The sequence below is a fragment of the Dichomitus squalens genome (genome assembly GCF_000275845.1).
Source record: "Dichomitus squalens LYAD-421 SS1 unplaced genomic scaffold DICSQscaffold_6, whole genome shotgun sequence".
Classification (NCBI taxonomy): Eukaryota; Fungi; Basidiomycota; class Agaricomycetes; order Polyporales; family Polyporaceae; genus Dichomitus; species Dichomitus squalens.
In genome coordinates this window covers 1,340,293-1,365,476 of record NW_006766888.1, presented here as the reverse complement: position 1 = coordinate 1,365,476, position 25,184 = coordinate 1,340,293, and the positions used below count along the sequence as shown (strand labels likewise).

Here is a 25,184-nt window from a genome sequence, read left to right as displayed (position 1 = left end):
TACCACTCTCGCACGAAGCATATCGACATTCGTTTCCATTTCATTCGCGAGGCCGTTGACAACCATGACGTCATTCTGGAACACCGCCGCACAGAGGACATGCCTGCCGACCTGTTCACGAAAGCTTTACCCCGCGCAAAGCTCCAGCACCTCTCTGAGTTGTTCGGTCTGCATCCGCTTTGAGGGGGCGTGTTGTATTTCCCGGCACCGGTCAAAGCGCACGCGCCCTCCTGACGTCGGTATTTCCCTTTTTGTACTTATTTGTGGTTCCTGTACCTTTTGATTGTTGCAACACACGTCCGATAGTACCTTACGACATTGCTCATATACGCGAGACCTCCCGTCCATCCACCTCACCGTTCGTACCCCGAACGCTGAGGTGAGCCCATTCTCCGTACTATACCGCACGTCCTATTCACTTACATTACGTAGCAATTACATTCGTTTATATTACAGGTCTGCTACGATATTCTACTTACACCGTTCGTACCCCGAACGCTGAGCAATTACATTCGTTTATATTACAGCTCGCCGGGCGGCTCGAAACCTTATAAGTAAAGCATTCGAGGGTCATATACCGCGTCAATGATCTCTTCGCAAAGTTCTGTCGGGAAGCAAGGAGCCATGGTTTGGGCGAATTGGAAGGTGTAAACGGAGATGAGAAGGAGCTCTAAACGCTGAATTCAATCAGAGATGATGGATGCAAGCTACACTGAAGGTCACCTTTCCTATGAAACGCAGTACAACACTATCCATGTACGACACGAATCGTGTCTCACCGAACGCTTACAGTACTCCTAACAAACGTAAGGCCAGACATGTGCTCGGCTGGGTCAGACTCGGGTCGGACCCCTCCTTGACCCAGGTCAGACCCCTTGGGGTCAGACCCTGGGTCAAGCCAAGGCAACATCAACGTCGGAGCTTCCGGGCACGTGAACCGCCGGGTCGGCCGGCCGTTCGCCAGAACTGTTCTTTCCAACTGCCCACTGGCAACGTCTCGGCCATCCATAAGCGAGAGGGTGAAACCAATGGCCTTCAGGAACGCTGCGAGGGACTTGCCATGGTGGAGATGGATGCCGACCCAGAGGAGTACTGTCCGGGAAACCAGCGAGGACTCGGAGAGGTGTAAGGTTTAGCATAGATGCATTATCCGACCTCTACGTCTGTAGGAGCAGTCTGGACGAGCGAATATATACAGACGACATCTATAGTTAGCATATCCCGTCGTCAATGTGGCATATGAGTCCGCCTTGCGCTCAAGCTGCCAGCTGGGCACTTTCCAGGCTCCTACCCACCGTCGTTTCGAGTTGAGGGGGCGATATCCTAGTGGGTGGAGGAAGCCTGCATCCTGATACCATAGTAGGCAGCATGATATCTTGTAGCGCCCATCACGTGCTCATCATGTAACTTTGCAACCCCCTCAACTCTCAACGACGGCTGGCATCAAACACAGGTAAATAAACGGAGCCCGGAGAGAAAGCGCCTGAAACCACCCCCGTTTGGTAAGCACTCCCCCGAGGGCGTCAGGCTTTTTCAGTTAATCTCAATATTGTAGTCTGCGTCGGCGAGATCGATGCTTACCTTATTCAGCACTCATCTTACGACGCTATCGGATCCTCTCTCGCTATGGATCCTGTCCGCGCACAACTCCTGCAGGCTACTCTCACCCAACTCTTTGCTTCTTGTATATCAATATCTGACCTTGTACTCTTTGTGCTAAACCAATACCGTGACCCTGCCCACCCTGTTCTTCGTGACCTTGTCGACAATGCCGCCAGCATCGCGGCTGCTCTATACTACCACTCGGCGACCTCCGATTCGATCTCCAACTGGGCGCACAACATCATGTGTGCCCGCTACTCTCAAGCCGTACAGGACCTGGCCAAGGCAGAACATGGGTGGCACTTCGGTGCAATGCACACTCAACCAGAACAGATCCGGGATTTCAAGATCGAAGACATGGCGCATGGCATGCAGACGGTCGCACCGCAATTGTGGTCCCTGGTGCTCGGTTTGTCAGGTGCGGGCATCACAGCTGGGCCGGAGCACGCTGCGCAGTCCTCGCCGGCCCCCACAGCGGCTCAAGACACTGCCCCTACCCCCGCACTGGAGTCAGACTCAGAGGGAGAGTATTGGGCAGAGGACGAGGGGCTGTTAAGGGATTCATATGGGGCGGATCAGGGCGATAGTCGTGCAGGGAAGACCTCCCGAGCTCCTAGGGAGCCAGAGGCCAGTGGGCGCAGAAAGCAGCGGCGGCGGGTTCAACGGAACACGTTCGCACGGATTGTAAGTTACCCATTCCGAGTATGCTAGACGATCCTGTACAGTTGTTTAATGAGGGAGAATAGAGGACAGTGGTCATTCTGAGTATCTTGATGCAATCGCGCGATCCTCACTGCAATGCCCTCCAAAGCACAATGGGAATCTTCTTGCACTCGTGCAATGCACCCGAGAAGCTCACCAAGGTCCTCTCTCGAATGGGCCTGTCAATCTCGCTGCCGTCCATCCATCGCGCGGTCCGTTCATTATCGCAGCGGAGCTGCCAAGACATCCAGCTTCTAGGCCGCTCACTCCTGACTTCCTATGCTTTCGACAACTTTGATGTGCTCTTGAAGGTTCTCGTTCACACAGTGGATGGGGCACAGGGCGGCCTCGTACATCTTACATCCGGGGCACTTTTCCAACTTCAGCAAGTTGAGCTAGAGGACTTGCGCTGCTCGAAGCTTGTCTGGGAGCGGTCAGAGCTGAATCCCCATGCATCCAATCCCCGTCCATTCGACCCTCGTGCAACTATGGATTTTATCTACCAGCTCCATCCTGAGCCCGACACCAACGAGAGTGAACTCAGCCGCTCTGGTCGCTTCCGTGTTTGGCAATTCATGAACGATTTGTTCGAGCACGGGCCTTTGTACTTCGAGCGCTTCAAAGGTTCCCTTACCGATCCCGAGCCCGTCGATCCCATCCCCATCGCAAAGACCCACTACTTGCCTCTCCGAGCGATGGATATCAATCAGTCCACCGTGGCCGGGAATATCAAGGCCCTCGGTGAGATGTTCAGGCAGGCAGGTGTCGGTGATCCGCACTTGGAAACCAACGGAGAGACTCCCCCAGTCGATATCAGGGAGTACATGACAATTGTCTTTGGCGACCTTGGTACCTACGAACGCATCATGTCAGCCCTCCGCCGAAGATCTGTGGAAAGAACCCCGTACAACCGCCTTCAGTCTGTCGCCTTCGGGATCGGCTATTTCCATGTCAAGATGGCCGCAACGGATACAGTGTGGCGGCTCGTAGTCAACCCCGTGAATGCAAGACAAGATGACACGAGCTTTATGAAGACTGCGGGAGAGCTGCGACCAAATGAGAGCTCACGACTGGTCTCCGGAGCAACATTCCGTCAGCAGCATGAACTGATTGGGCATGTCGGCATTCTCTTACGTTTGGATGCCTGGCGCACAGAGGTCAAGCGACGTAACCCATCCATTAAGTCGCTTGAGGCTTGGGCGGATACGAAACCATCACTGGCGGAGATTAACGATATTGCGGAATGTCTTGTGCGCGATTATGTTGAAGGGGAGGGCTTGGACCTTTTTGCGTTGGCGATGCAGTCAGAACAGGCCAGGGACCAGGTCCGGGAGAATACGATGCGTCTTCATAATTATCTCCTGCTTTACGAGGAGTTGTCGTACGCCATGAACGCAGGAGATATTGGGCGACTGGAGAGCTTGCTTGCGCTGTGGATCCCGCTGTTCCGAGCCGCCGGCAAGCACAAATATGGTAACTATACGCTTCGTTTCATGCACGACTTGTTCAAGATATACCCGGAAGGCCTTCGGTAAGCCTAAGTCGTGTGTATCTGATATTCTGCAGCTAAAGTAGTGAGCATCAAGACAGGCAATTAGGATGAATATACTGGTTAATCCGACAGGAAGACCTCATGAATTCCGCGCTGTCGACTGGGTAATTGAACTATTAAACCTACTGATAAAGGTGAGTCGTCAAGAGCTCCCTGTGCGTGCAAGGCTGAATGCAGAGTAAATAAGGTGATATACGGCGGGGAGGGTTCAAATTACACAAAGGAGCGGATTCTGCTCGAGTCCGTCCTTGTCCGTATCTTTAGAAACAGTCACGCCAACATGGAACAAAACTTTGCACTCTCGGGATTGACTACACGACATGCTAAGAAGAACATGAAGAAGACATTCGACGACATACTCAAGCGTATGGAAGAGAGGGGGCCCAACGAGTATAGGGCAAGGCGGAAGTCGCAGTACGTCATTCCCGACGCCCTTATGAAAGGGGCAGCGATGATCGAGAAGGAGGGAGGTTGGAGAACAAGCGGAGGTGAGGCGACCGGAAGGAGTGAAGGAGATATGGGGGATGGAGATGATGGACCTTTGGGGCTCGACGACCTGGAACCGGAGCTGAGCCTCGAGGACATCAGTGTTGAGACGCCTGTATGATAGTGTGCGAGGAATTGACTTACTGATCCAAAACGCTCTCGCGAGGGAGTGTCCCGCACTCATCCTTCGCGAATTACGCTGCGTCCTCCTTCGGGATATGGACCTCCTCCTTTCCGTCGTTCTCCCTCGCGTCATGAACCTCGCAGAACGCCGTTGTGCACGGCTGCTGGTCCACAGGCATGATCTCCCGACCAAGGAGTGCGTTGACAAAGGTAGGTGTTTCAACTCTGAGGTCCGTTGTCTTCCGGGTGTACGGCGACGGAGAGAACACGGACGTCCAGAAGTCCTCATATCGAGGTCGTAACGGTCGTGAATCCTCAGCAACGCGCGCCGGAGTCGACGGCGTGGCGCAAGCAGAGGCAGACAGGGAGAGGTCGTTCTCCTTGTCTTCTCGGCTACTGTTCTTCGGCTGGTACAGGGGACAAGTGGGGTTATTCCCTGCAATGGGTGTCGGATATGCCAAGGGTTAGTCACCGACGGGATTCCTAGCACGAACAAGCTTACGTTTATGCCCGATCTGTCTACACGCCCCGCACTTACGTAGGCCAGCAACGGCTCGCTTGGAGGCGGACGGAACGATGGGGTCTTGAGTGCTGTTAGATAGCGACCCAGGCTGGGCATCGCGTACCTCTGTCCCTGAGGCTGAGGGCGCAGGGGGAGGCGGGTAAAATCTGGCATGTTTGTAAGTGAGCATCGACTAATTTGAAGCCAATGTGCGTGGGGAGATACAGGGATGGACAACAGCCAGATTTTACACGGACTCAAGGATCTCAGGCAGAGGATGAGAGGACTTACCGATGAACAATCCTCAGCACCTCATCTCCAAGCTCGTGAGCGCGGCTCCACTTGGTCTCTCGCGCTAGCGCCTCGACGGTACCCAGCTTGTGGACGCGAGCGCAGTCGACGACGCGCCTGAGGACCTCGTCGCCCATAATGGCCCCCGGGCCATTGCTGTTCAGCCGACGCTGCCCATAGACCTTAATGGTCTGCTCCCGTCGGAAGGCGTGGAGGGCGGCCTGCAGCTGGACATCTTGAGGGTCCATGGGAGCGCTGGGGACCTTGGAAGCGCGGGCGGAGGATGCGGTCGGCGCGGACGAGGACTGGTTGGAGGGGCTAGGGAGGACAGCAAAGAGAGGATGGGTGGGAGAGCAGAGCGAGCAGCAGACAGGGGATGGCTTGAGAACGCATCGAATGCACCCCTGTGGGTGACAGGGGCGATTATCCGGCTCTATTGTGACAATAATAAACTGTGAGAACACTTTCTGAAAAGACGATAAGTTTGACTTACTGATTCTGTCATTTTCGTAAAAGGCCACAATAGGCTTCCTATAACAAAGAAGCCACGGGCGGAGACCCGCGTTCACCAAGCTGTCAAGCTCGGGCGCCAGAAGGGCTTCTGCGTCTCCGCCACGCGCTGCGGTCCCTCCGTTTTTCCCACTGCGTCCTCCTCCCTCCTGTACTCGTCTTTGCTGCTCGAATTTGACTCTTAGCTCCTCATATACAGTTAGTCTCTGGATCCCCCAAGAACTGACTTCCTCTCCCCCTGTTTCCTGACCTACATCGGCGCTTCGCTCATCAACCTCACCGCCACCGTTGGACGTGCTGGTTGCCTGCTTAGCGCCGGAGGGATGGTCGCGCGCAGCCTCCTATATTACCAGTAAGTTCTTCAAACCTCCCTTGGCAAAGAAAGTCTCAGTACACACCTTATTTCCTGCTGCACCCTCTCGTGCCTGGGGTGGCTGAGTGACTCTTGCTTTCTTGGGCGCCCGATGTGGTGCCGGTGCTGACACCGAGCCATCTCGTTTCCGCTTTGCGGCCTCGCGCTGCATTGCGCGTCGTTCTTCGGCCTCGCGACGCTTTTCTGCGCGCTGACTTGCAAGTTCCTTTTCATCATCAAAGTATTTGGGTTCCACTAATAGCACCGCAATAGCCTCTTTACCAGCTCCTCTTGCAGCTCGACCGAAGCGCTGCCATAGCGCATTCATCGAGCACGTTACCCTCCACTGGACAATAATCTCGATGTCCGCAATGTCAACTCCCTGTGCCATGTAAGTCCAGTATCACCAAATGCACCAATCTACTTGCTCACCATTCCAAACGAGTCTGTACAATATAGCCCGTATAATTTATGGTCGCGGAACTCAGACGTGGTCTCCTCGCGAAATTCAGGGGTGTTGTCGGAGTTGAACCACACCACACGGTCGCAAAAGTCTCTTGTAAGTCGTTTACGCAACCGTTCTGCAGCCTTTATTGACTCCTCGATGTTGTCGAAGAAGATTACAAAGCGTGGGATGCGAATGTCGGAGCGTGCGGGTGTCCAGTCGGCCGGAATCAAGAAGTCGAGATCTTGAAATGACGACGTGGCATATTGGAGCTTGCGGACTGTTAGGTAGACATTCGGGCGGTCATTGGATCGCTGTATTAGGAGGAGATTTTGTTGTCGTGCTTGTAGAATATTGAGGACGTCGGCCTTATCAGGCGGAGGGAGTGTCGCAGAAGGGATGAGGTATGGCGTATTTGGAGGTAGCATGCCGCGCAACCTGCCAGACGTCGCTAGGTCTGGACGGAATTTCCCCCATGTCTTCACGCAATGGGCTTCGTCCCAGATTATGCTGATAATTCGAGAGGTGAAGGAAGGATTCTTCCAGATCCACTCCTGGCATAGACTGTGTCCAAATGCGAGCTCTGGGTTCAATACGACGACTCCGTGCGAAAGGGTGCCCGCAGCCTGATACCCCACCAAGTGAGCTTTCTTGATGTCCGCTGTGGTGAGATGTGCAAACCTTGAAATTCTCCAATGATGCACTCTCCCCACAGATTGCGATGGCGGGAATCTTAAGCCTTGCAAGTTCATATTGGTTCTGTACTCCAAGGAGGTTTAGCGGCGTAATGATAATTTGAATACCATCCGGACGAAAGAGAAGTGGCATCCAAAAGGTCAAGGTCTTGCCAGATCCTGTTCCCGAGATGCACACAATATCTCTATCGCCCTTGAGCAGAGCTCTGGCTACATCGCATTGCCAGAGACATGGTCTGCGACCGAGCTTCTCCAAAGCACGCGCCCTGATCTCCGAGACGTCAGGAATCTGTGACGACATACTCGGGACGGCGGATAAGCCCGAGGACACGAGGCGTTCTGGGAGAGAAGAATTTCTAAAAAAGCCTGACGCCCTCGGGGGAGTGCCTACCAAACGGGGATGGTCTCGGGCGCTTTCTCTCCGAGCTCCGTTTATTTACATGTGTTTGATGCCAGCCGCTGTGGAGAGTTGAGGGGGATACAATGTACACGTGATCTGGCGCTTATGTTACAGGATTCTGTACTCTATCGGATTTCAGCTTGTCCCCCGCCTCTAGGATATCGCCCCCTCAACTCGAAACAGCGGTGGGTAGGAGCCTGGGCACTTTCACCCTTCCGGCGCTCCCGGTAGTACGCGGTCGACTATTCTACGCGAGGCCCGACCATGCATAACGTGTTAACCCCTTGAAAAGGTCAGACCCGGGTCAGACCGCGAGTCAGACCCCGGGGTCAAGCCGAGAGGGTCAAGGGGTCGAGTCTTGACCCGCACACCTCTGCGTAAGGCAGACCACAAGGAAACATAAAGTGCATGAAGCCAACGTGGAATTTTCCAGCTAGAATACAACGTGTTGCAGTTTACTCTGTACATTTGATCGTGACGCTCGTACAAAACATGGTCCATTCACCAAACGACCCCTTCACATGCTAGCCAGATTCAGCCCAAGCTCAGACAGCGCGGAACTTGAAGCGAACGGCCTCGCTCGCGGTCTTCACCTGGAGGGGCTTGACGGTCGGCACGCCGATCGCCTTTGCGATGCGGTCCGCGATCTCCTGGTCGACGGCAGCGAACACGGACACTATAGGGGACGGTCAGCCATACCGGCATCCGAACAGCAGTCAGGGGCACGTACGTTGCCTGGCCTTGACCTCGGCACTCTTCGCGTTTACGAGGTGGACGGCGACGTTGTGCACGAAGTGCTCCCTGTCGGTGTCGCTGAAGACCTTCTGCCAAAGCGCGCGGGGCTGCTCGAAGTCGACTGGAGAGGTCGACAGATATCAGCATGCGCGATACTTAGAGAGGCAGCTGGGTTCTACGTACGCTCAGTGATCTCGCTAAGGTCGGCCTGGGCAGTGCCAAGGAAGACCTCGTGTTCGACGTTCTCGTAGGGCTTCGCCTTGTAGTTGAGCGGCGCGATGGAGCTCTGGTAGTTAGGGCGGGGGCCCTGGTTGTTGAACGCCATGAAACCGTCGCGCTGGAAGTTCGCAACTGGTGCGACGGGCGCGTTGACGGGGAGCTGGCTGTAGTTGACACCAAGACGGTGACTGAGAGATGGCGTCAGTCATAAGCGAAGGCGTAAGATAGCCAGACCGCACGTACCGGTGAGTGTCGGGGTAAGAGAAGAGACGCGACTGGAGGACGGGGTCGGCAGAGGGCTCGATGCCAGGCACGAGGTGCGATGGCGAGAACGCGGCCTGCTCGATTTCGGCGAAGTAGTTGTCGGGAGCCTTGTTGAGCGTGATCTTGCCAATGGGGCGGAGTGGGAACTCCGAGTGTGGCCAAACCTTGGTCAAGTCCAGGATGTTGTAGCGGAACTTCTCAGCCTGTTCGGGGGTCATGGTTTGCTGCGAAAAAAACTTCTCAACACCATAATCGCAAGGCTACGAGATGAAGTGAACACGCACGACGTAGACGGTCCACGTCGGGAACTTGCCCGCCTCGATGTCCTCGAACAACGCCTGGATACCAAAGTCGGGGTTCTCCCCCGCGAGCTTTCCGGCTGTCTCGTTGTCAAACGTCTTGAAACCACCGTCCTTGCGGACGTGGACTTGGACGTAGTGGAACTTGCCCTCGGCGTTGACGAACTTGAGGGTGTGGCCTGAGTAACCGTGCATGTTGTGGTAGCCAACGGGCGTCCCACGGTCGGAGAACAGGATCATGACCTGGTGGATCGACTCCGGGTTTTGAGAGAGATAGTCCTATTGTCGCGCGTAGTTTGTACACGATGGCGGTTTCGAGAATATGGCGGAGACTCACCCAGAACATGTCAGCATCCTTGAGGTGCGTCTGCGGGTCACGCTTCTGGGTGTGGATGAAGTGCGGGAACTTGGCCGGATCACGGATGAAGAAGACGGGGGTGTTGTTGAACACCCAGTCGAGGTTGCCCTCCTCCGTCTTGATTTTGATCGCGAAACCTGCGAGACGAGCCAAGACCGATCAATCGAACTCAATGTGGTATGGAAGAAGCTGTACAGACCACGGGGATCACGCGCGGTGTCCGCAGAGCCCGACTCGCCACCGACGGTCGAGAAACGTATGGTGAGCGGCGCCTTCTTGCCGACGCTGCTGAAGAGCGCGGCAGACGTCAAGTCCGTGATGTCGTGCGTGACCTCGAAGACACCATGGGCACCGGCACCCTTGGCGTGGACAACACGCTCTGTACGGTGAGATCACGCCCGATCAACATCGAGGTAAGCGGTAGACAGGCACGATAGCACACACCAGGGATACGCTCGCGATCGAAGTGGGCGAGGAGATCGATGTGGTGGAAGTCTAAGAAAGAAAAGGGAGGTCATTCAATATCGCTTGTGAGCGATGCCCATACCCCACACCCCACACCCCGCGCTGGACCGCCGCCAAGCTCAAGGCAGTAATGCGGATCAGGGCGGGCAAAGGTAGCAAGGGACATACCTTGCAGCAACAGAGGACCGATCTTGCCGATGCGCTCAGCAGCGTACGGCCGCGCGACGGGCGCACCCGTCGACGTCGTGTAGAGGGCACCGTCCTTGTTGTTGAACACTTGCGCAGATGGCATTGCGGTTTGGGGTCAAAGTGGATGGTTGGGATGTGGGAGGATGAGGGCTGGGAACAGCTCGTAGAGATTCTCCACAAACGGGTCGCATCCTATTTGTAGGCTGGGGAGGCCCGCGGAAAGTCTCGGTCCATTGTGAGACTCCAACAGACGCGTCCCTATGGAGTGGAGAACCCGATGTCAGCAGGGCCCGGGATCTAACCCCACGCTCTATGTGAAGGCTTTGGCGGCCGCGTTGAGTAAGAATCGCAGCGAATCCGTGACTTGGAGCACGCACGTGACATGAATAAGCAACCTCTGATAGGTTAGCAGTTTGTAAAGAGCTCACCCGAAGATTCGGCATCCCGATGGACGATCTCTCGCGTCTGCTGCGCCAAAATAACCTTGTGATGCACCACCGCGGGCGAGTCCGGCTGAAGCCTGGTACGTTGCCTATGACCGCATTCTCCACATCACCCTTGGCCTGACAGTTGACCCAGACGTCTGAATCCTCGAGAGAGGTCTGTAAAGGTGGTCGACGAGTAGATATTTCGGGAGGATGAGCTGACGAAACGTGGCTACCTTCCTCCGTCTTCACACGTCTCTTGTGGGAACGCTCCAGTCAGGAAGTGGCACTTCCGGCGGTTATCGAACATCCCTATGGCATTTCTAGGATGGCAGAAGGGCGCAACCCTGATATCGAAGGGAGGATCCGGAAGGCCAGACATGGCGGGGCGCGTTCTTGGGCCCCGTGGTCTGCCCATCTGACAACAGCGATGCAGCACCTCAAACGTTCAGGGCCTTCTGCAGGTCACGTTTGACTGGTCATGAATCGCGCCAAGTCACGAGATGGCTCTGCTCAACCACGCGATTGAAAATAGGGGGGATGCACCAGTGCGCCTTAATTCACCCTCGCTTGACCCGAGAGTAGTCCGTCACCCACGCGGACCAGGTCTTTCGATAGCTTTTGGGCCTTGGCTAAGGAGGACTTCTCTTTTGCTGATCCTCGAGGCAAGTAGCCTTGACTGAATAGAGTCGCAGGGTGAACTGTTGGCCCGACAGTAGGTGGGAAGATGACGCGGAACATCCTCCTACGAAGGGCGATAGCGACTCGATAGCAACTAAATGCGTCCCTTCAACACTGAATGCGCTAGAACCCGAACCTGGGTCCGTATCCATGACCAATCCACGTACGCAGATGTCTCCAGATTATGAGAACTCACTGAATGATGAAGACGCATAGCTTCCGTATTCCCACATGCCCACTGATGACGGGAGAAGGCTGAAGTCGCAACGCGAATTACAACTCCAGCCCGATGAGAACGCAGAACAACTCAGGTACTACGACTGTCGCACCCACCGGAATCAGGCTATGACACTTGTTACGGTTACGCCATGTCGAGACGCTTTGCTTGCCAGACGGACAACGACATAGGCCACATGGACTAGCGACACTTTGGCCTAAGAAGCTACGGCGGATCAGCTGTAACGGCACAGAACAAGACAGCATGAGAACCGTGGAGGGGACGAGACCTCCGTATATCTGTTGTTGACAGTAATATTCGGATCCTTTGACGCGCATTACGCACACTATTCCGTGACGCTCCTCCGTTCCCGTTCCCGTCAGGCAGCACAAGCGCGGCATTTGGAGAACGATCCAGAATACTGTAAAGAATTACAACACACAACGAGAGGCTAGCGATACGACCTTGTGGATATGTTCTGCAACGAACGTGCAGCCGTCGCACATGCTATACCTACCACGCCACAGCCGCGGTTGACCGTGAGTAAGCCCTTGTCCAAGACCGCTACAGAATGTACTCACCCCACATCGCCTGTTGAGGTGCTTACTCGGCAGCGAGCTCGAGCTTCATCTTCGCGATGGCAGCGGCGGGGTTCAGGCCCTTGGGACACGTGCGCGCGCAATTGAAGATCGTGTGGCAACGGTAGAGACTGAGCTCGTTCTGCATTTTCTCCTTACGGTGCGCCTTGTAGGTGTCCTGTATGCGCGTGTCGCATTAGGCCCGCCAAAGCCCCACAACGAGCGCGGGACGAAGAAGCGACGTACCCGGGAATCCGCCATCCAACGGTAAGCAGCCATGAGGGTCGCCGGACCAAGGTATTCATCCTGGTTCCACCAGTAGCTGGGACAGGAGGTCGAGCAGCACGCACACAAGATGCACTCGTACATGCTATCCAAAGAGCGTCGGCATGAGCGCACACATAGTCGCGAGATATATGGAAGGATAGCGATGGCGTAGAGTTCCGACGCGCATATATGCACCATGGATGGAGGGTAGTTAAGAAAGGAGAACGCACCCGTCAAGCTTCCTCCTGTCTTCTTGCGACTGCAAGAACTCCCGGTCCGCTGGTGGGTTGTCGTTCTGGAGGTAGGGCTCGATCGACTTGTACTGCTTGTAGAATTGAGTGAGGTCGGGGACAAGGTCCTTGACGATGTACACTGTAGGTAGACGTTCGGTCAGCGCTCTGCACGGGCATCCTCCGTAAACGCGTGAACGCACTGTGGGGGAGGGGGTAGATCTTGGTGTCCTTGCCGGTGTTCCTGTCGATCCTGCAGAGGCACGCCAGCGTGTTCTGGCCGTTGATGTTCATGGCGCACGACCCGCAGATACCCTCGCGGCATGACCGACGGAAGGTGAGCGTAGGATCAATCTCGTTCTTAATCTTGATGAGCGCATCCAGCACCTGCACATGGGTACACGTGAGGAAGGTTCACGAGAGACGGGGGGGTAGAGCGGACTGACCATAGGCCCGCACTGGTTCAGGTCGATGGTGTACGTCTGCAATGTCGGCTTCTGCGACGGCTCATCGGGGTTCTGCAATGGTAAAATCCGGTCAGGTTTCCATTACGCGGGGTACCATATAGGCCAGACGAGAAGTGCCATGACATACCCAGCGATAGATCTTGAACTCCTTGTTCAAGACAGGCTTCTGGAGCGGTGCAGCCTGTGCGCGCGCTGCGGAGGACGCAAACCCGCGGAGAGACTGCTTGAGAACACTGGAACGAGCCGCGACGAGGGACTGCATGGTGGTCGGTGAGGTCGTTGAGAGCGAAGGAGAGGAGGCGGAGGACGACGGGGACGGTGCACTTGATTGTGACCTCAGTCCTCTCCGGCAGGCGCCAGCAGCATCCCCGGGTTCTTCGGCCGCATTCCTCCGATCCAATCACGCGCCGCCAATTTCCGCCCGGAGACCGTCTGGACTCGTCGTCGATCGTCTGCGCGGCCCTCCACATCGACGAGGGACCCTAGAGACAGCTGCGTGAAATCTCCCAGCTTGCACAACTGCGACTAAGAGTGAGGAGGGTTGTATATGCGCTAAACAGGCTTGGCTGTCCTGTGCGCTGATCATCCGCAGTCTCACCGGGCGGAAGGTTTTTTTGCCAAGGGGTGAAGGGAGGATGATGTACCAGGAGATATTATATTCATACAATAAAGGTATTGTACCATAGTTCATGCGCTCAGTATAAGGAAAACATGCGCTGCAGATATCCATACCGTGCAAAAACGAAAAAAAGAAAGAGCACAGCTAGTCTAAAGGCGAGCCAGTACAGGGGAATATACACATGATGTAGCCATACCACACATCATACCGCATGGGAGGCGTAAGGAGCGTGCAAGAGAGGAGAGAAGACAAATCGTGGCGTAACTCGGCGTGCATGAGTGCAAGATGGAAAAAAGCGGGGGCGCGTGTGTCATGTCCGTTGTCCGTCAGTGTAGAGGCGAAGTGCCATGAGCACACGGATTCGCAGAGAGTCGGCAGGAAGGAGGGGGGAGCTAGAAGGATAGAATGTGGTTGGGACTGCGTTGCCGTCACCGCTTGCGCTTGCCGTGCACACCGGTGTCGCCCACAACCCCGCTACCATCGCTCGCCCCACTTTCTCCTTCCGCGTCGCCCTCCGAAGATCCGCCAGGGCTCGCGCGAGCAGGCCCGGGTACGGGCGAACCCGAGTTCTCCCTTACGTCCATGCGATCGCCATCCCCGTAGATTTGCTCCACTGCCAGCACGGATTGGCTCTCGGGTAGTGGTGGTAGCGCTATCACGTCTTCCATCTCCGCGTCCACGTCCTCGGCCATGTCGTCTCCCCGCAAGTGACCACCATTAGGCATAGCGGGCGCTGCGCGACGAGCGCGAAGCGATGACCCAAGGCGGCTGGCACCAGTATCAAGCTCCACTTCCGTCTCCGCACCTACATCTCGGTCCCGTTCTCGCTCCCGGCTGCTGCCGTCTCCTGTGTTGGGCCGGTCGCCAACGGCAGTGACTGCGATACCAACGATCGATGCTGCGCCGTCGACCATCGACTTGGAGTCTAGCTCGGGATCTATTTCTACCTCAACGTCTTCCTCAAGATCGGCAAATGTCCGGCAAAGGGGGCAGGAGAAGGCAGGATGGTGCGCCTCGAGGAGAGGTCGGATGCACTTGTAGTGGAACGCGTGTGAGCACGGAGCAATGAAGAGCGCTTGATGGATCGTGACACTAAACAAGCCTGCAATACACGAATGGAGTCAATAAAGCAGATCGGACTGAACCATGTTCAACACGCACATATGCAGCAATCAGGGAGAGTAGATTTAACGGCAACCTTTTTGCCGGTGTTTGTCGCAGGGGCTTGAGGGATTGCGATCGATTTGAGCTGCTTTAGCGCATTTGCGCTGGCGACGATGTGAGCGACGTCGAGGATCGTCGAAAGCGTCAATGGCGAAGATAGACTCACTTGAATGGATTGCTGTGATTCTGCCACTCTCTGCCCACCTCGATCTTGATCTTCACGCATTTGTAGATGTCCTCGGTCCCGCCTTGATAATCCACCCCAAGCTGCAGCAGATCGCCATCCTTGAGCTCATGCGGCCGGGACTCGTTGTTCGCTGGCGAGAGACGGACGTGGTTCAGGAACGTGCCACTGCTCGACTTGGTGTCCCGAATGAAGAATTTGCCCCCAGTTTCACACCAGATCTCCGCGTGCGCCCGCGAAACAACCTTGCTCTTGAAGGCGAGCTTATTCTGCGACGTTGCGTTTGCCGCAGCAATCCCTATCCCCGAACGGTCTGTAAAACGCCCTATGCGCAGAGGGGGGTCGCCCTCCCTGACATCGCGCGATATGGGGTCGAAACGGAGCGACCGGCGCGAATCGAGATGAGGAACGAGGCGAATGCGGTGACTCGGCCCTGTGCCGGCGTGCAATGCGGAGGACGAGCCTGAAGCGGCGGGACCAGTGACGGTGCGCGCGACCGCGACGGCAGGGATCTGGGAAGTGTTGGTGGCAGCAAGGGTGCCTGCTGAACGTCGCCTGCGGAGCATCTGAGAAAAGCCGGGTGTTGAGTTGGACTGGGACACTGATGGCTGGAGGTTAGACGAGGCTGCAGCTGGACGACGACGATGACCTGAAGAGTGGTCGGCACCTGGGGCAATGGGGGGAGGCGAGTCTCTGGTGGCGGGATCGTGGTGGGGTGGAGAGGGGTGTGACTGTGAGGTTCCGCGGGGTCTACCGCGCAAAAAAGAGCCCAGAATGGACTGGCGGGCAGAGGGTGAGGCGTCACCTAGGGTTATTGGGTCCATCGATGGGAGAGAAGCGTCTGCGTCGTCGTTGTGAACGGCGTTGTGGTCGTCGTTGGAAGAGGTTGAGCTGGACGTCGATCGAGGCCAAGCTCCGACCCTGGCTGTTTGACGCCGTTAGCCGCTTTAAGCCTACCGCCCCCCCTTGCTCTCCCTACTTGTCTTCCACCCACTAATTTATGCCACCCGGTCCTGTAACCATCTCTCGAGACACACTCTGAAACTGCCGATCCATGCAAGTGTTCTGTAAACAGCTCGCAATCGATATGCAGTGGGCCCCATCTTATCGTGCAGACACCCGAACCAGTAGCTGACACTTATGCCTCAGTCATTGTGATGACAATCGTTTGACACAATCGGAGTTGTATACGGTGGCCCTGCAGTGGACCGGTTTGACCAAACTGTCGCGTTCCAAGGATGCGACTTGCAACACTGTATGTTCTCTATGTCAAATTGCCCGACACCGAGTTGGTGTCACTGTAGTTTGTCGTAATTCACGCCTAGGTCTCCAGACAATCACAATCGCCCGATACATAACCAACCGTTCATAACACATCTTCACTGCCAACTGATGCCGGTGCCAAGATCCAGTCAGCACAAAGGATGGAAGCCTCTTTCTCAGCGTGCCGTCCTACACCTGCTGACCTCTGTGCGCATGGGCGCGCACCGGCACCAATCAGGGTGGGCGCCGCGATGACACGACTGGGAATGCCGCAGTGCTCGGAGCAGCTCGCCTTTCAATCCCGCAACGTGTGGAATACACGCCTACTATCCATTTTGGGCTACAGAGGATCCAAGTACTAGTCTGTCAAACCATGTATAGGCCAGACTTCCCTCAACTGTTGTAATTGGCGTCGTCTCCCCCTTAGCCAGGCCGGCTTCACGCCTTCGCAGCCCCAGCTAGCCATCACCTTGTACTCCATGGCATCAAGAGTCGGTCCACACTTGCGTCAAACGCGCGAGGCAAGTATGCTCCACTTGGCGATTGAAGTCAAAGTATGTGGGTCGCAGTGTCTGTAGCTGTGCACGTCCGGAGCCAGCGAATTTCCGGTCTCGACGTACGTCTGGGAGGCTAGACGTAGGGTGCGGGGTTGATAGCTGAGCTGTGCGTCAGGTCATTCCAGATACTCGTGCACTTTCCCAGCCTTACGGGGCAGCGTTGATTCCGATCCGGTGTTTTATTGAGATGCCTTTGTTCACAACACGCACGATAAATTGATGCGCACGCCGCGATGATCCCGATACACATGTATATAGTCTACAAGTACAAGACCGCAACAGCAAGTCAGATAGTAGGGACCCTTTTGAACCTGTACGCATCGCGTCAGGCTTCCATGCACGATCGTCCGCGCCTCACGGCCCGCCGGCAAGTGCGAGGATCTTGGCTGCGGCCTGCTCTGCTGCAGACATGAGCTGACCATGGGGGTTACCGATTGGTAACGCTGGGATGATCGAGGCGTCGACGACGAACTGCGAGCTCGTCAGCGGCGTGGAACGCCTAGGGAGAAGGTTTGATGCTCACCAAATTATTCGTATTGAACACCTTTGCGTTCTGGTCCACGACGGCGTTGGATGCGCTAGTGCCAATCTTGGCGGATCCTACCCAATGGTTTGAGCACATGGTGCTCTGACATGCAGAATGAACATGTCGCAGTCAGCAAGACGATATGTAGCCGTTTCATGAGAGGGACTAACCGGATCATACGCATCGACGTATTGCTCAAGTGTCATGGTGGGGTCGGGGGTGATGAGAGTCAAATTCGGAACTGTAAGAGGCATCAGTGTGCGCTCCGGGTTGTCGGATCTGCTTGTGCTCACTTGACTTGATGTTGTCGGCGACGTCATGCAGGGCTTGCAGCAAGATAGTCTTGTCTTCGGTGTCGGTCAACCACGGATTCGTGATAGCCTGGGCGTTCAGCCCCGAAGTGATACCGACGCGACCGCGGGATTGGATGCCTTGTGAGCTGAAGGTAGAAGGTATAAGACCTTGATTACCCAATTACGAAGAGTTCTCACTTACAGGTACACGGTGATCGTGAAGATCTGACTGGCATTGTACGGAAGGGAGGTGTTGACGGAAGCCGCACCGGGACGGACAGTTCCCTGTGCGTAACGGGTGAACCCGTCGTTTCCGCCGTATGCCCGCCAAAAGTTCAGCCTAGAGGAATACTGTTCAAATTCATGAAAGGTCAAATAGGGGGCAGAGACGCACTTCGGCGAAGCACCCGCGAAGACACCCGAGCGACTTGTGAGGTACTGCTGAGCGTCCGCAGGACGAGGGTCACTCCAGACATCAGCCCAATTCTCGTATGCATCAATGCTGGGGTGCGTAAACACCAGCTAGAGCGCATATATTAGCTCACCCCTTACCATGAAGCGTCAACAAGAGCACTCACGTTGATGGATGGATTGTCAGACACGCCCTGGCCAACAGGGAGGTTGATCCAATCGCTCTGTGCCGGGAGATTTGCGCCAGCGGTTGGGTTCGCTTGCACTGCCTGGATCATGTCCGTCGGCCCGATACCGCTCTGGAACAAGATACGGGGAGTACCAAACGATCCTGCAGAGAGTATCACGCGGCCATTGGGATTCAGCGGGACGATACCGTTAGGTCCGAGCGAGGTGTCGTTTGTGCGCACACCGGTGATGGTCGCACCGTTGCGGACAACTTGACTGACGAGCACGTAATCTTTGTACGTGAAGTTCGGGCGCGCCTTCGCGGTCTGGAAGTACGTCGCGACGGGACCTGCACGCTCGCCGTTGATAAAGTCGAATGCACTGTAACCGTATACGTGGTCCTTGGAGTTCGGGTTGTCGTTGATGGTGATGTTGGAGTAGCCTTGTTTGCTAAGCAGCTGAACAACGACGTTTGCTGACTCTTCCAGGTAACGCTTGCCATCCGTGGAGGGGTGGTCGGTGCTAGGAAGACGCTGCTGCAGCTTGCTGGTGTAAGGTTGGTGGTTTGCCCAGCTCTGCGGCCAGCCGTTCTCCGTCGAGAAATCTGAGTCGGCTGGGTACCAGTACAGGCTGGACAGAACACAATGTAAACAATCATTCAGCGATGCCTCCAGAACGGCTACTCACGCTCCGTTAACAGACGTACCGCCGCCAAGGAGACATCCAGCGAAGAAGGTTATATCTAGAACATGGGTCAGGGATAGCTAATCAGTATAGGCGGCTGCCAACGCTCACCCTTGCACCACCACCAGTCGTTAGGGTCTGTAAACAAGCTTTCGAACAACCCAGGTACATCGAATTTGGTAAGCTGCACAACTGCGTCAGGACACAACCAACGAAGACTCCCCATGAGAGTGTACCCACGTTAGCGGATTGAGTCCAAGGAGCGTCGTAGGTGCCGCCCGTCTCCGCGGTGGAAGGTCCGCCGCGCTCCAGCAGAAGTACCTTCTTTCCAGCTTCCGAGAGACGATCCGCGGCAATTATCCCTCCGGGACCAGCGCCGACAATGATGTAGTCGTACGGTGTAGCCTAAAGGCCAAATCAGCATTCCGGTCTGAAAGTGCTGCGCGTATACGTACAGACGCAGTAGGTCCCGTCGTAGTCGTCGAAGTGCTGGTAGTGGTCGTGGTTGTGGAACTCGGAGGTGTTCCAGGATTGCCTTGCAGGTAGTTCTGATAATTCGAGTTCTGAGCATCGGGGAAGTTTATACCGAAGAAACCGACTAAAACAAGGAGTCAGCTTAGCTATTCTACGCGACGAAATGAGGAATCTGAGTGTCGTACAGTCAGTGTGCTCCTGGAAGGTGCTCTCTGGGTCGGAGGGGTCGTCCACCCCAACACTCGAATACGCCCAAGCGAAGACGCCAGTCCCGGTAGGGTCAATGCCTCCTCCACCTTGCCAGCCTAGAGCAGGTGAGATCAGCGCAGTTGCGATGGGGGTCTAGTGGGACGGACGTACTCGTGCAGTTCTGGCAACGGTAGACGTACTTCCAGTGTGTCGAGTTAACGAGACTCGAAGGAAGCGTCGTAAGAGTGGGACCATCGTACTCCCTGTACGAAAGTCAGGATACAAGCCTCGCACGCACAACCAGCTTCAGAACTTACGTTGGTTGTATATAATCGCTATGTTAGCAAGCAACGATTGTCAGTCCCTACAGTTTCCGCGTACAAGAAACCACTCACGTCGCCCAGCGAGTCGAAGCCACGATGTCATTGCCATTAGGCCATGCCACAAGGAGCAAGTCGCCGATCATGGCGCCCCCAAAAGCCACACCGACCCATTTCGCGGCGATAGGGGCCACAATCTCTCCGATGAACTCCGTGCTGGTGTTCGCCTGGGGAAGCACGATACCATAGGTCACGCCGTAGGTCGGGTCGGTGATACCGTCGAAGACGAAGCCATTGCCCGAATCGGTGTACGGGGCGGCGACCTGCGCGAACGCTATGAACGCAGTGTCAGCATTAGGGCCATGTGTTGAACCGATTAAAACCCCGTACCGGTGCCGACAAATGGCAGAAGGGAGAAGAGCAAGCGCTTGGACTTCATGTTGGGTGGTCGCAACGCCGCGCTCGCAGAGTTTCTGCTCCTCCTTATAACACGCGTCGCGCTCGTAGAGTGCACCTATATTCCGCGAAACCCCCGAACATTGTGTACGCATAGGAAGGCTTCATTCATCCGCCAAATGTCCCGTGGGCTATACATGGGCATCGTGCTCTGTTCCTGTGTACGTGAGTCGATGAGTTGGCACAGGCGACCTAGCGACATCATGGTCGCAATGAGCGACAGCGCAGGAAACGGCAGGAACTCGGATGTGCACCACAGCTCGTGACCGAGGCGTACGTATGTGATATAGGCTGAGCGATGGCGAAACCCCGAGATTTATCAGGGAGGTTGCGCTGCAGAGCTGTCGTAGCGTTTATAACACAGATAACGCAACTATCCTGATTAAAGTTTCCGTCATTAGTGACTTGGACGGATGCCGGCCAATGAGATCCGTGCGCTTTGCCAACCGAGGATGCGCCGATCATCTGCCCGCGCGCGTCTGTCCTCTGAGACCACGGTACCCGTCATCGGAGCGGAAGCAAGAAGGCTAGAAGCAAGACTGTTAGCAATGCAGTTGATACTGTAGAGTTCCTGAAAGCTAAGACGGGGGCATGACGGTCCCGCACCCCACCCCCACAAATCCTCGGACACCGGCCCCGTCAACAACTTCATACGAAGACACCCGATCGATATTACCAGCCACGACAGCGCATACGCAGAGCATGGTGAGACATACGGACCTTATATCTACCCGGTCAGATGCGGGGTCGCGATGCTACCACCCTCCAGGAGGACCAACGGACAAGAGTCTGATGAGGTGCAAGATTTGGACAGTTACGGCATTCCTACCACCTTACAGGTGAGCAACTGACAAGGCTTCGCAAGCGGCTATCTAGCTGCGGCCTCTGGCTGGCGAAAGAAGCGTAGATTAGCACGCGGAGGCATTGTACTATTTGCGAGCCAGGTAAAAGTTCGCTGGTACGCAGTCGGCTCGGTAACATGTGAGGCCCCAGAAACCTATAATTGCATCATGAAGCCAGCTATTCTGAGGCAGGATCGTCTGGAAAACAACTATGTCGGTAGGTGAATACTGCAGTATGGTGGGGTGGACAGCGTCAACTCAAAGAAACTGACCTTCACAACATCCCATGTCCTATAGTGGTCGTCTTGACTGAAAGTAGCAATAGGGCTTCCTGATGCACGTCCGGTCGTCATAGACAGCGTGGTAGGTTCACGCGTGCCTGCAGCGACGAGGTAGGGCAGTAGACCGGGCTTGACCATGGTGTCTGAAAGTTTCGCCGGGAACGGGTGCTTGGCAACAGCTTCAGTTCCTAACAGCCCTAAATAAACGTCAACATCCGCCCGGACTCGGGGCATGTCAAGATTTCCGCAAATCCCGCCGTACAGATGCGCTCTCTCTGACGTTTTCTACATAACGGACGGCTGCACGGCTGCAGTGCCGATATATTCGCACGCAAGCGTTATACATATGTTGTTACTGTCGGAGGCTTTTGTTCTAAGCGGACATCTGCCTGTTACTGGGACAACTGCCAGCCGTGATCACCATCATCTCACGGCTCGCCTGCTAGCTTACACTCGGACATGTTCATTTCCACGTCAGCCCTCCTACGCAGACTTGAAGCTGCTAGTGTGGATCTTCAATGTCGTTACTTTGCGTATGTCTATCGCAAATATCTTGTCACTCTCTGGACGTCTATCACCTCGCGGACTGAAGGTAGTGATAATGACAGTTTTTGTCTTATTCCATCATGCAGCGGCTTGCAGCCAGTACTTAACCGCGGCAGGCGTAATCTCGACGCCAGTTCGATCGAAGCAGGGGCAGGGTAAGCACTACGCGCCCCCATAGTTCATCGAATATATGGGCATAAGCGAGTACGTCGCGTAGACAGACAAATCGGCTGCGAGTAGGAATAAGTTGTCTTCTATACCCACACCACCAGGATAGTCATTGTCCTCCTCGTCGAACGAAACCCGAGGACGGTGACAGTAGTGAGCGCTCGGGGTCGGGCAGGCGTCTACACCGTATCCAGCAGCGAGCTCACGACTCTGCGCGTTCTCTTCTCCGCTGTTCTGCCTGGCTGGCGTCCATCCCGCAACACGCTCCCGCCTGTGGACCGTCTTGTTCCCCTCTGCACGCCCTCAAGCTCCCAGAGCATCCCCGAACGTGTCCTTCCTTTCGGTTTCCTTTCTCCGTTTCCGGTCTTTATTCTGTGAGTCGTAATCCGACTCCGATTCCTCAACATCGTACCCGTCCAACGACCGCTCAGTCGCGGGGCCTCCGTCGCTGTTCTTCATCCTCGCCTGAGCAGCAGGAGCACTCGTTATCCCACTTCCTTCTTTTCTCTTGGCCTCGAGCTTCCTGGTCTTCCCCTCCCCTCTTCCTCTTCCTTCTCCCTGCCTGCGCTTCTGTCACATGTCTGCGTCCGCCTCGGCAAGCTCTCCAACATCTGCAGCCGGCCCCAGCACATTGAGAGCGAACGGCGAGAATGGTGCTGAGCAGAACAAGTACGTGTCTTCGGTTCGATCACGACCGAGATAGACCCGGCTATTGACCCTCCCTTTGCAGCGTCGTTATCAAAGTTGGCATGCTCGGAGACTCGCAGATCGGGAAGACGAGTCTGATGGTGAAATATGTTGAGGGTCACTTCGATGAGGACTACATCCAGACGCTAGGTTCGTTTCGGTCGACCTTTGGCAGATTCAAACTCTCGCTCATCTAGCGTCTCCCACCCAATATTCTCGCTTGATTACTACGCGGTTCCCATACTGCATCCTGCCTTCGGATCGCTCGATAACATATACGATCTTTCAATGCGTCGTTACTTGACTCGTCTCGCGTCAACCGCCCTCGGCATGCTCCCTTCTCCCCCCCGCGGCGAATGCATCTCGGACCCGGTGTCCAGGCGTCAACTTCATGGAGAAGACCATCTCAGTGAGGCGCACATCCATCACCTTCTCGCTGTGGGATCTGGGCGGGCAGCGGGAATTCGTGAACATGTTGCCACTGGTGTGCAACGATGCGGTGGCGATCCTCTTCATGTTTGACCTCTCAAGAAAGTCAACGTTGAATTCGGTGAAGGAGTGGTATCGACAAGCTAGGGGGTTCAACAAGGTCAGTATTCCATAACTGCCTGCCTGCTGCCGACCCCCTCCCCTATCCCAAGGGTGGAATAGACATCGCATGTCATGTCACGTCGTTCAAGTCCAAGCGGTACCCTCGTTCTAGCAAGCTGAGGATCGCGTTTGCTTGGTGCTGGGAAGGATCCGCTGCCTTCATAAAGAGATTGAGTGCCTGTCCCGCTCGCACACGACACATTCCACTTCCCCGAGCAACTCAGTTTCGGGCTCCATTTGTTGCGCGACTGGCCTGCATCTACAGAATGACATGTGCGCTGGGGTCCCGAGTGCTGACTGATTTCTTGAAATCGCAGACTGCAATCCCCTTCCTGATTGGTACCAAATTCGACACGTTCTCGACATTCCCGAGAGATGAGCAAGAGGAGATCACCAAGCAGGTGCATACTTTGTGTTGCGTTGTTGTCCGTCCACGGTCTGACCCTAGGAACCCAGGCGAAGCGATTTGCCAAGGCGATGCATGCCTCACTCATCTTCTGCTCAACCTCCGCATCGATCAACGTGCAGAAGATATTCAAGATTGTGCTGGCGAAAGCGTTCGACCTTAAATGCGTTATCCCGGAGATCGACGGCGTTGGCGAGCCGATATTGATGTACGTTGACGTATAGTGCACGGAGGGACGACGACGAAAGCTAGAGCATTAGGTCTGGAATGGGATTCAGCGGGAAGCGCAAAAGAATCAGGTACGCACCTTGACTATGCAGACGACGGCACAGATACGTCATGCGTGGACGAGCACATGTCTGACTCCTCCGATGGTCGATTAGCCTACCACCACCATGGTGCAAAGGCACCGGCCTCGACTGGCGATCTCTCAAGGAGACCAACGCCATATGGGCAACAAGTGCCCTAAGGATTAATGAAGAAATGGACTATACGGCATACCACCTGTCTGCTTCCTGAAGCTAGTTTATTCCCTCATCCGATACTTTCCCTTTCCTCTCGCATCCCTCCACGGCTCTCGAGCTTCTGCTCGTCGTTACCCCTCGGCATTCCCTTCTCTCTCCTTCCCTCCCACCCTCCATCCGTGGTCTCTTCCCCGTCCGTCCTCGTCCTCAATATCACGTCCTAGTACCCTCGCGCTCGTACACTGTTGTCGTTTTGTCCGTTTGCTGCATTTTCTATGTCACCGCTTACCGCGCTCGCTCGTCTGCACTATATAATCCGCCGTCTAACCGTAACACACACTCTCGTCGCAAATTCATGCTTGCCAGAACGCCGCACCCACATTCGTCATCGCCAACATTCCTACCCGTCCGCCTCCCATACTACCATCCCACCCTCGCTGCTTGTTGGTTTTGGACTTCTACTTAAGATGACCACCCTTAATCCTCGCTCAGGCCTCGTATGACTTTTCACCGGTATTCACTCGACCGTGACCCGTGTTGTGTAAATACTCGCACTCGTTACCCCCATGCCTTCCATAATCCTCCGAACAAGTACTCCCAGGAATGTGAGCATCGCATATAGTCGTGCGCCACGCCAGATAGTGGTCGGTGAGGTTTTTGTGCAGGCATGGCTCCACGCCCGCATGAGACTTTCCCAGCTGCACTCAAGGGATATTGCAGGTTCAGATGAAGGTTCAGAGCGATGTCAACACGCGAGCGCCACGATTTGTGATGCGCCCCTCTTTCCTATTGACCATCATCAGGCTGGATTGCTGAGCCTTGCTTGGCATGCGCAAT

The 25,184-nt window shown here is 55.4% G+C and overlaps 7 protein-coding genes across 7 annotated transcripts; 2 read left to right on the top strand and 5 right to left on the bottom strand.

The window, feature by feature from the left end:
- Positions 1 to 1,845: 1,845 nt before the first annotated feature.
- DICSQDRAFT_145419 (uncharacterized protein) lies at positions 1,846 to 4,933 on the top strand (the record flags this gene model as incomplete). Its single annotated transcript, XM_007363621.1, has 6 exons — positions 1,846 to 2,011; positions 2,356 to 2,769; positions 2,929 to 3,835; positions 3,891 to 3,990; positions 4,044 to 4,326; positions 4,680 to 4,933. 6 exons carry the CDS (start codon positions 1,846 to 1,848, stop codon positions 4,931 to 4,933), a joined length of 2,124 nt encoding a protein of 707 aa, XP_007363683.1.
- A 321-nt stretch (positions 4,934 to 5,254) lies between these two features.
- Positions 5,255 to 5,839, bottom strand: DICSQDRAFT_54932 (uncharacterized protein; the record flags this gene model as incomplete). The annotated part of the gene is made up of 1 exon (XM_007363620.1): positions 5,255 to 5,839. A coding segment is annotated over one exon (585 nt), but the record flags the coding sequence as incomplete, so codon positions are not given.
- A 270-nt stretch (positions 5,840 to 6,109) lies between these two features.
- Positions 6,110 to 7,561, bottom strand: DICSQDRAFT_54993 (P-loop containing nucleoside triphosphate hydrolase protein; the record flags this gene model as incomplete). The annotated part of the gene is made up of 3 exons (XM_007363619.1): positions 6,110 to 6,502; positions 6,553 to 7,191; positions 7,247 to 7,561. The coding sequence occupies 3 exons, from the start codon at positions 7,559 to 7,561 to the stop codon at positions 6,110 to 6,112; spliced, it is 1,347 nt and encodes a 448-aa protein (XP_007363681.1).
- A 492-nt stretch (positions 7,562 to 8,053) lies between these two features.
- Positions 8,054 to 13,346, bottom strand: DICSQDRAFT_82531 (catalase). Its single transcript, XM_007363618.1, has 16 exons — positions 13,182 to 13,346; positions 13,034 to 13,105; positions 12,791 to 12,974; positions 12,588 to 12,729; positions 12,337 to 12,460; positions 12,094 to 12,268; positions 10,618 to 12,025; positions 10,169 to 10,552; positions 9,980 to 10,030; positions 9,735 to 9,914; positions 9,515 to 9,672; positions 9,163 to 9,456; positions 8,858 to 9,102; positions 8,579 to 8,802; positions 8,391 to 8,516; positions 8,054 to 8,336 (listed from the first exon to the last, which is right to left on the bottom strand). Exons 8-16 carry the CDS (start codon positions 10,290 to 10,292, stop codon positions 8,206 to 8,208), a joined length of 1,533 nt encoding a protein of 510 aa, XP_007363680.1. The 5' UTR covers positions 10,293 to 10,552; positions 10,618 to 12,025; positions 12,094 to 12,268; positions 12,337 to 12,460; positions 12,588 to 12,729; positions 12,791 to 12,974; positions 13,034 to 13,105; positions 13,182 to 13,346; the 3' UTR covers positions 8,054 to 8,205.
- Positions 13,347 to 13,689: 343 nt separating this feature from the next.
- On the bottom strand, positions 13,690 to 15,694 carry DICSQDRAFT_153750 (SMAD/FHA domain-containing protein). Its single transcript, XM_007363617.1, has 3 exons — positions 15,004 to 15,694; positions 14,835 to 14,941; positions 13,690 to 14,775 (listed from the first exon to the last, which is right to left on the bottom strand). Exons 1-3 carry the CDS (start codon positions 15,585 to 15,587, stop codon positions 14,102 to 14,104), a joined length of 1,365 nt encoding a protein of 454 aa, XP_007363679.1. The 5' UTR covers positions 15,588 to 15,694; the 3' UTR covers positions 13,690 to 14,101.
- Positions 15,695 to 16,553: 859 nt separating this feature from the next.
- On the bottom strand, positions 16,554 to 20,519 carry DICSQDRAFT_153749 (cellobiose dehydrogenase). The gene is made up of 16 exons (XM_007363616.1): positions 20,297 to 20,519; positions 19,982 to 20,240; positions 19,904 to 19,921; positions 19,758 to 19,849; positions 19,583 to 19,702; positions 19,379 to 19,521; positions 19,164 to 19,328; positions 19,035 to 19,107; positions 18,927 to 18,981; positions 18,239 to 18,869; positions 18,055 to 18,182; positions 17,863 to 18,000; positions 17,661 to 17,806; positions 17,538 to 17,608; positions 17,365 to 17,469; positions 16,554 to 17,312 (listed from the first exon to the last, which is right to left on the bottom strand). The coding sequence occupies exons 1-16, from the start codon at positions 20,343 to 20,345 to the stop codon at positions 17,196 to 17,198; spliced, it is 2,310 nt and encodes a 769-aa protein (XP_007363678.1). The 5' UTR covers positions 20,346 to 20,519; the 3' UTR covers positions 16,554 to 17,195.
- A 2,027-nt stretch (positions 20,520 to 22,546) lies between these two features.
- Positions 22,547 to 24,352, top strand: DICSQDRAFT_160411 (P-loop containing nucleoside triphosphate hydrolase protein; the record flags this gene model as incomplete). The annotated part of the gene is made up of 7 exons (XM_007363615.1): positions 22,547 to 22,868; positions 22,930 to 23,036; positions 23,267 to 23,475; positions 23,795 to 23,878; positions 23,934 to 24,091; positions 24,136 to 24,182; positions 24,216 to 24,352. The coding sequence occupies exons 1-7, from the start codon at positions 22,777 to 22,779 to the stop codon at positions 24,350 to 24,352; spliced, it is 834 nt and encodes a 277-aa protein (XP_007363677.1). The 5' UTR covers positions 22,547 to 22,776.
- Positions 24,353 to 25,184: the final 832 nt, after the last annotated feature.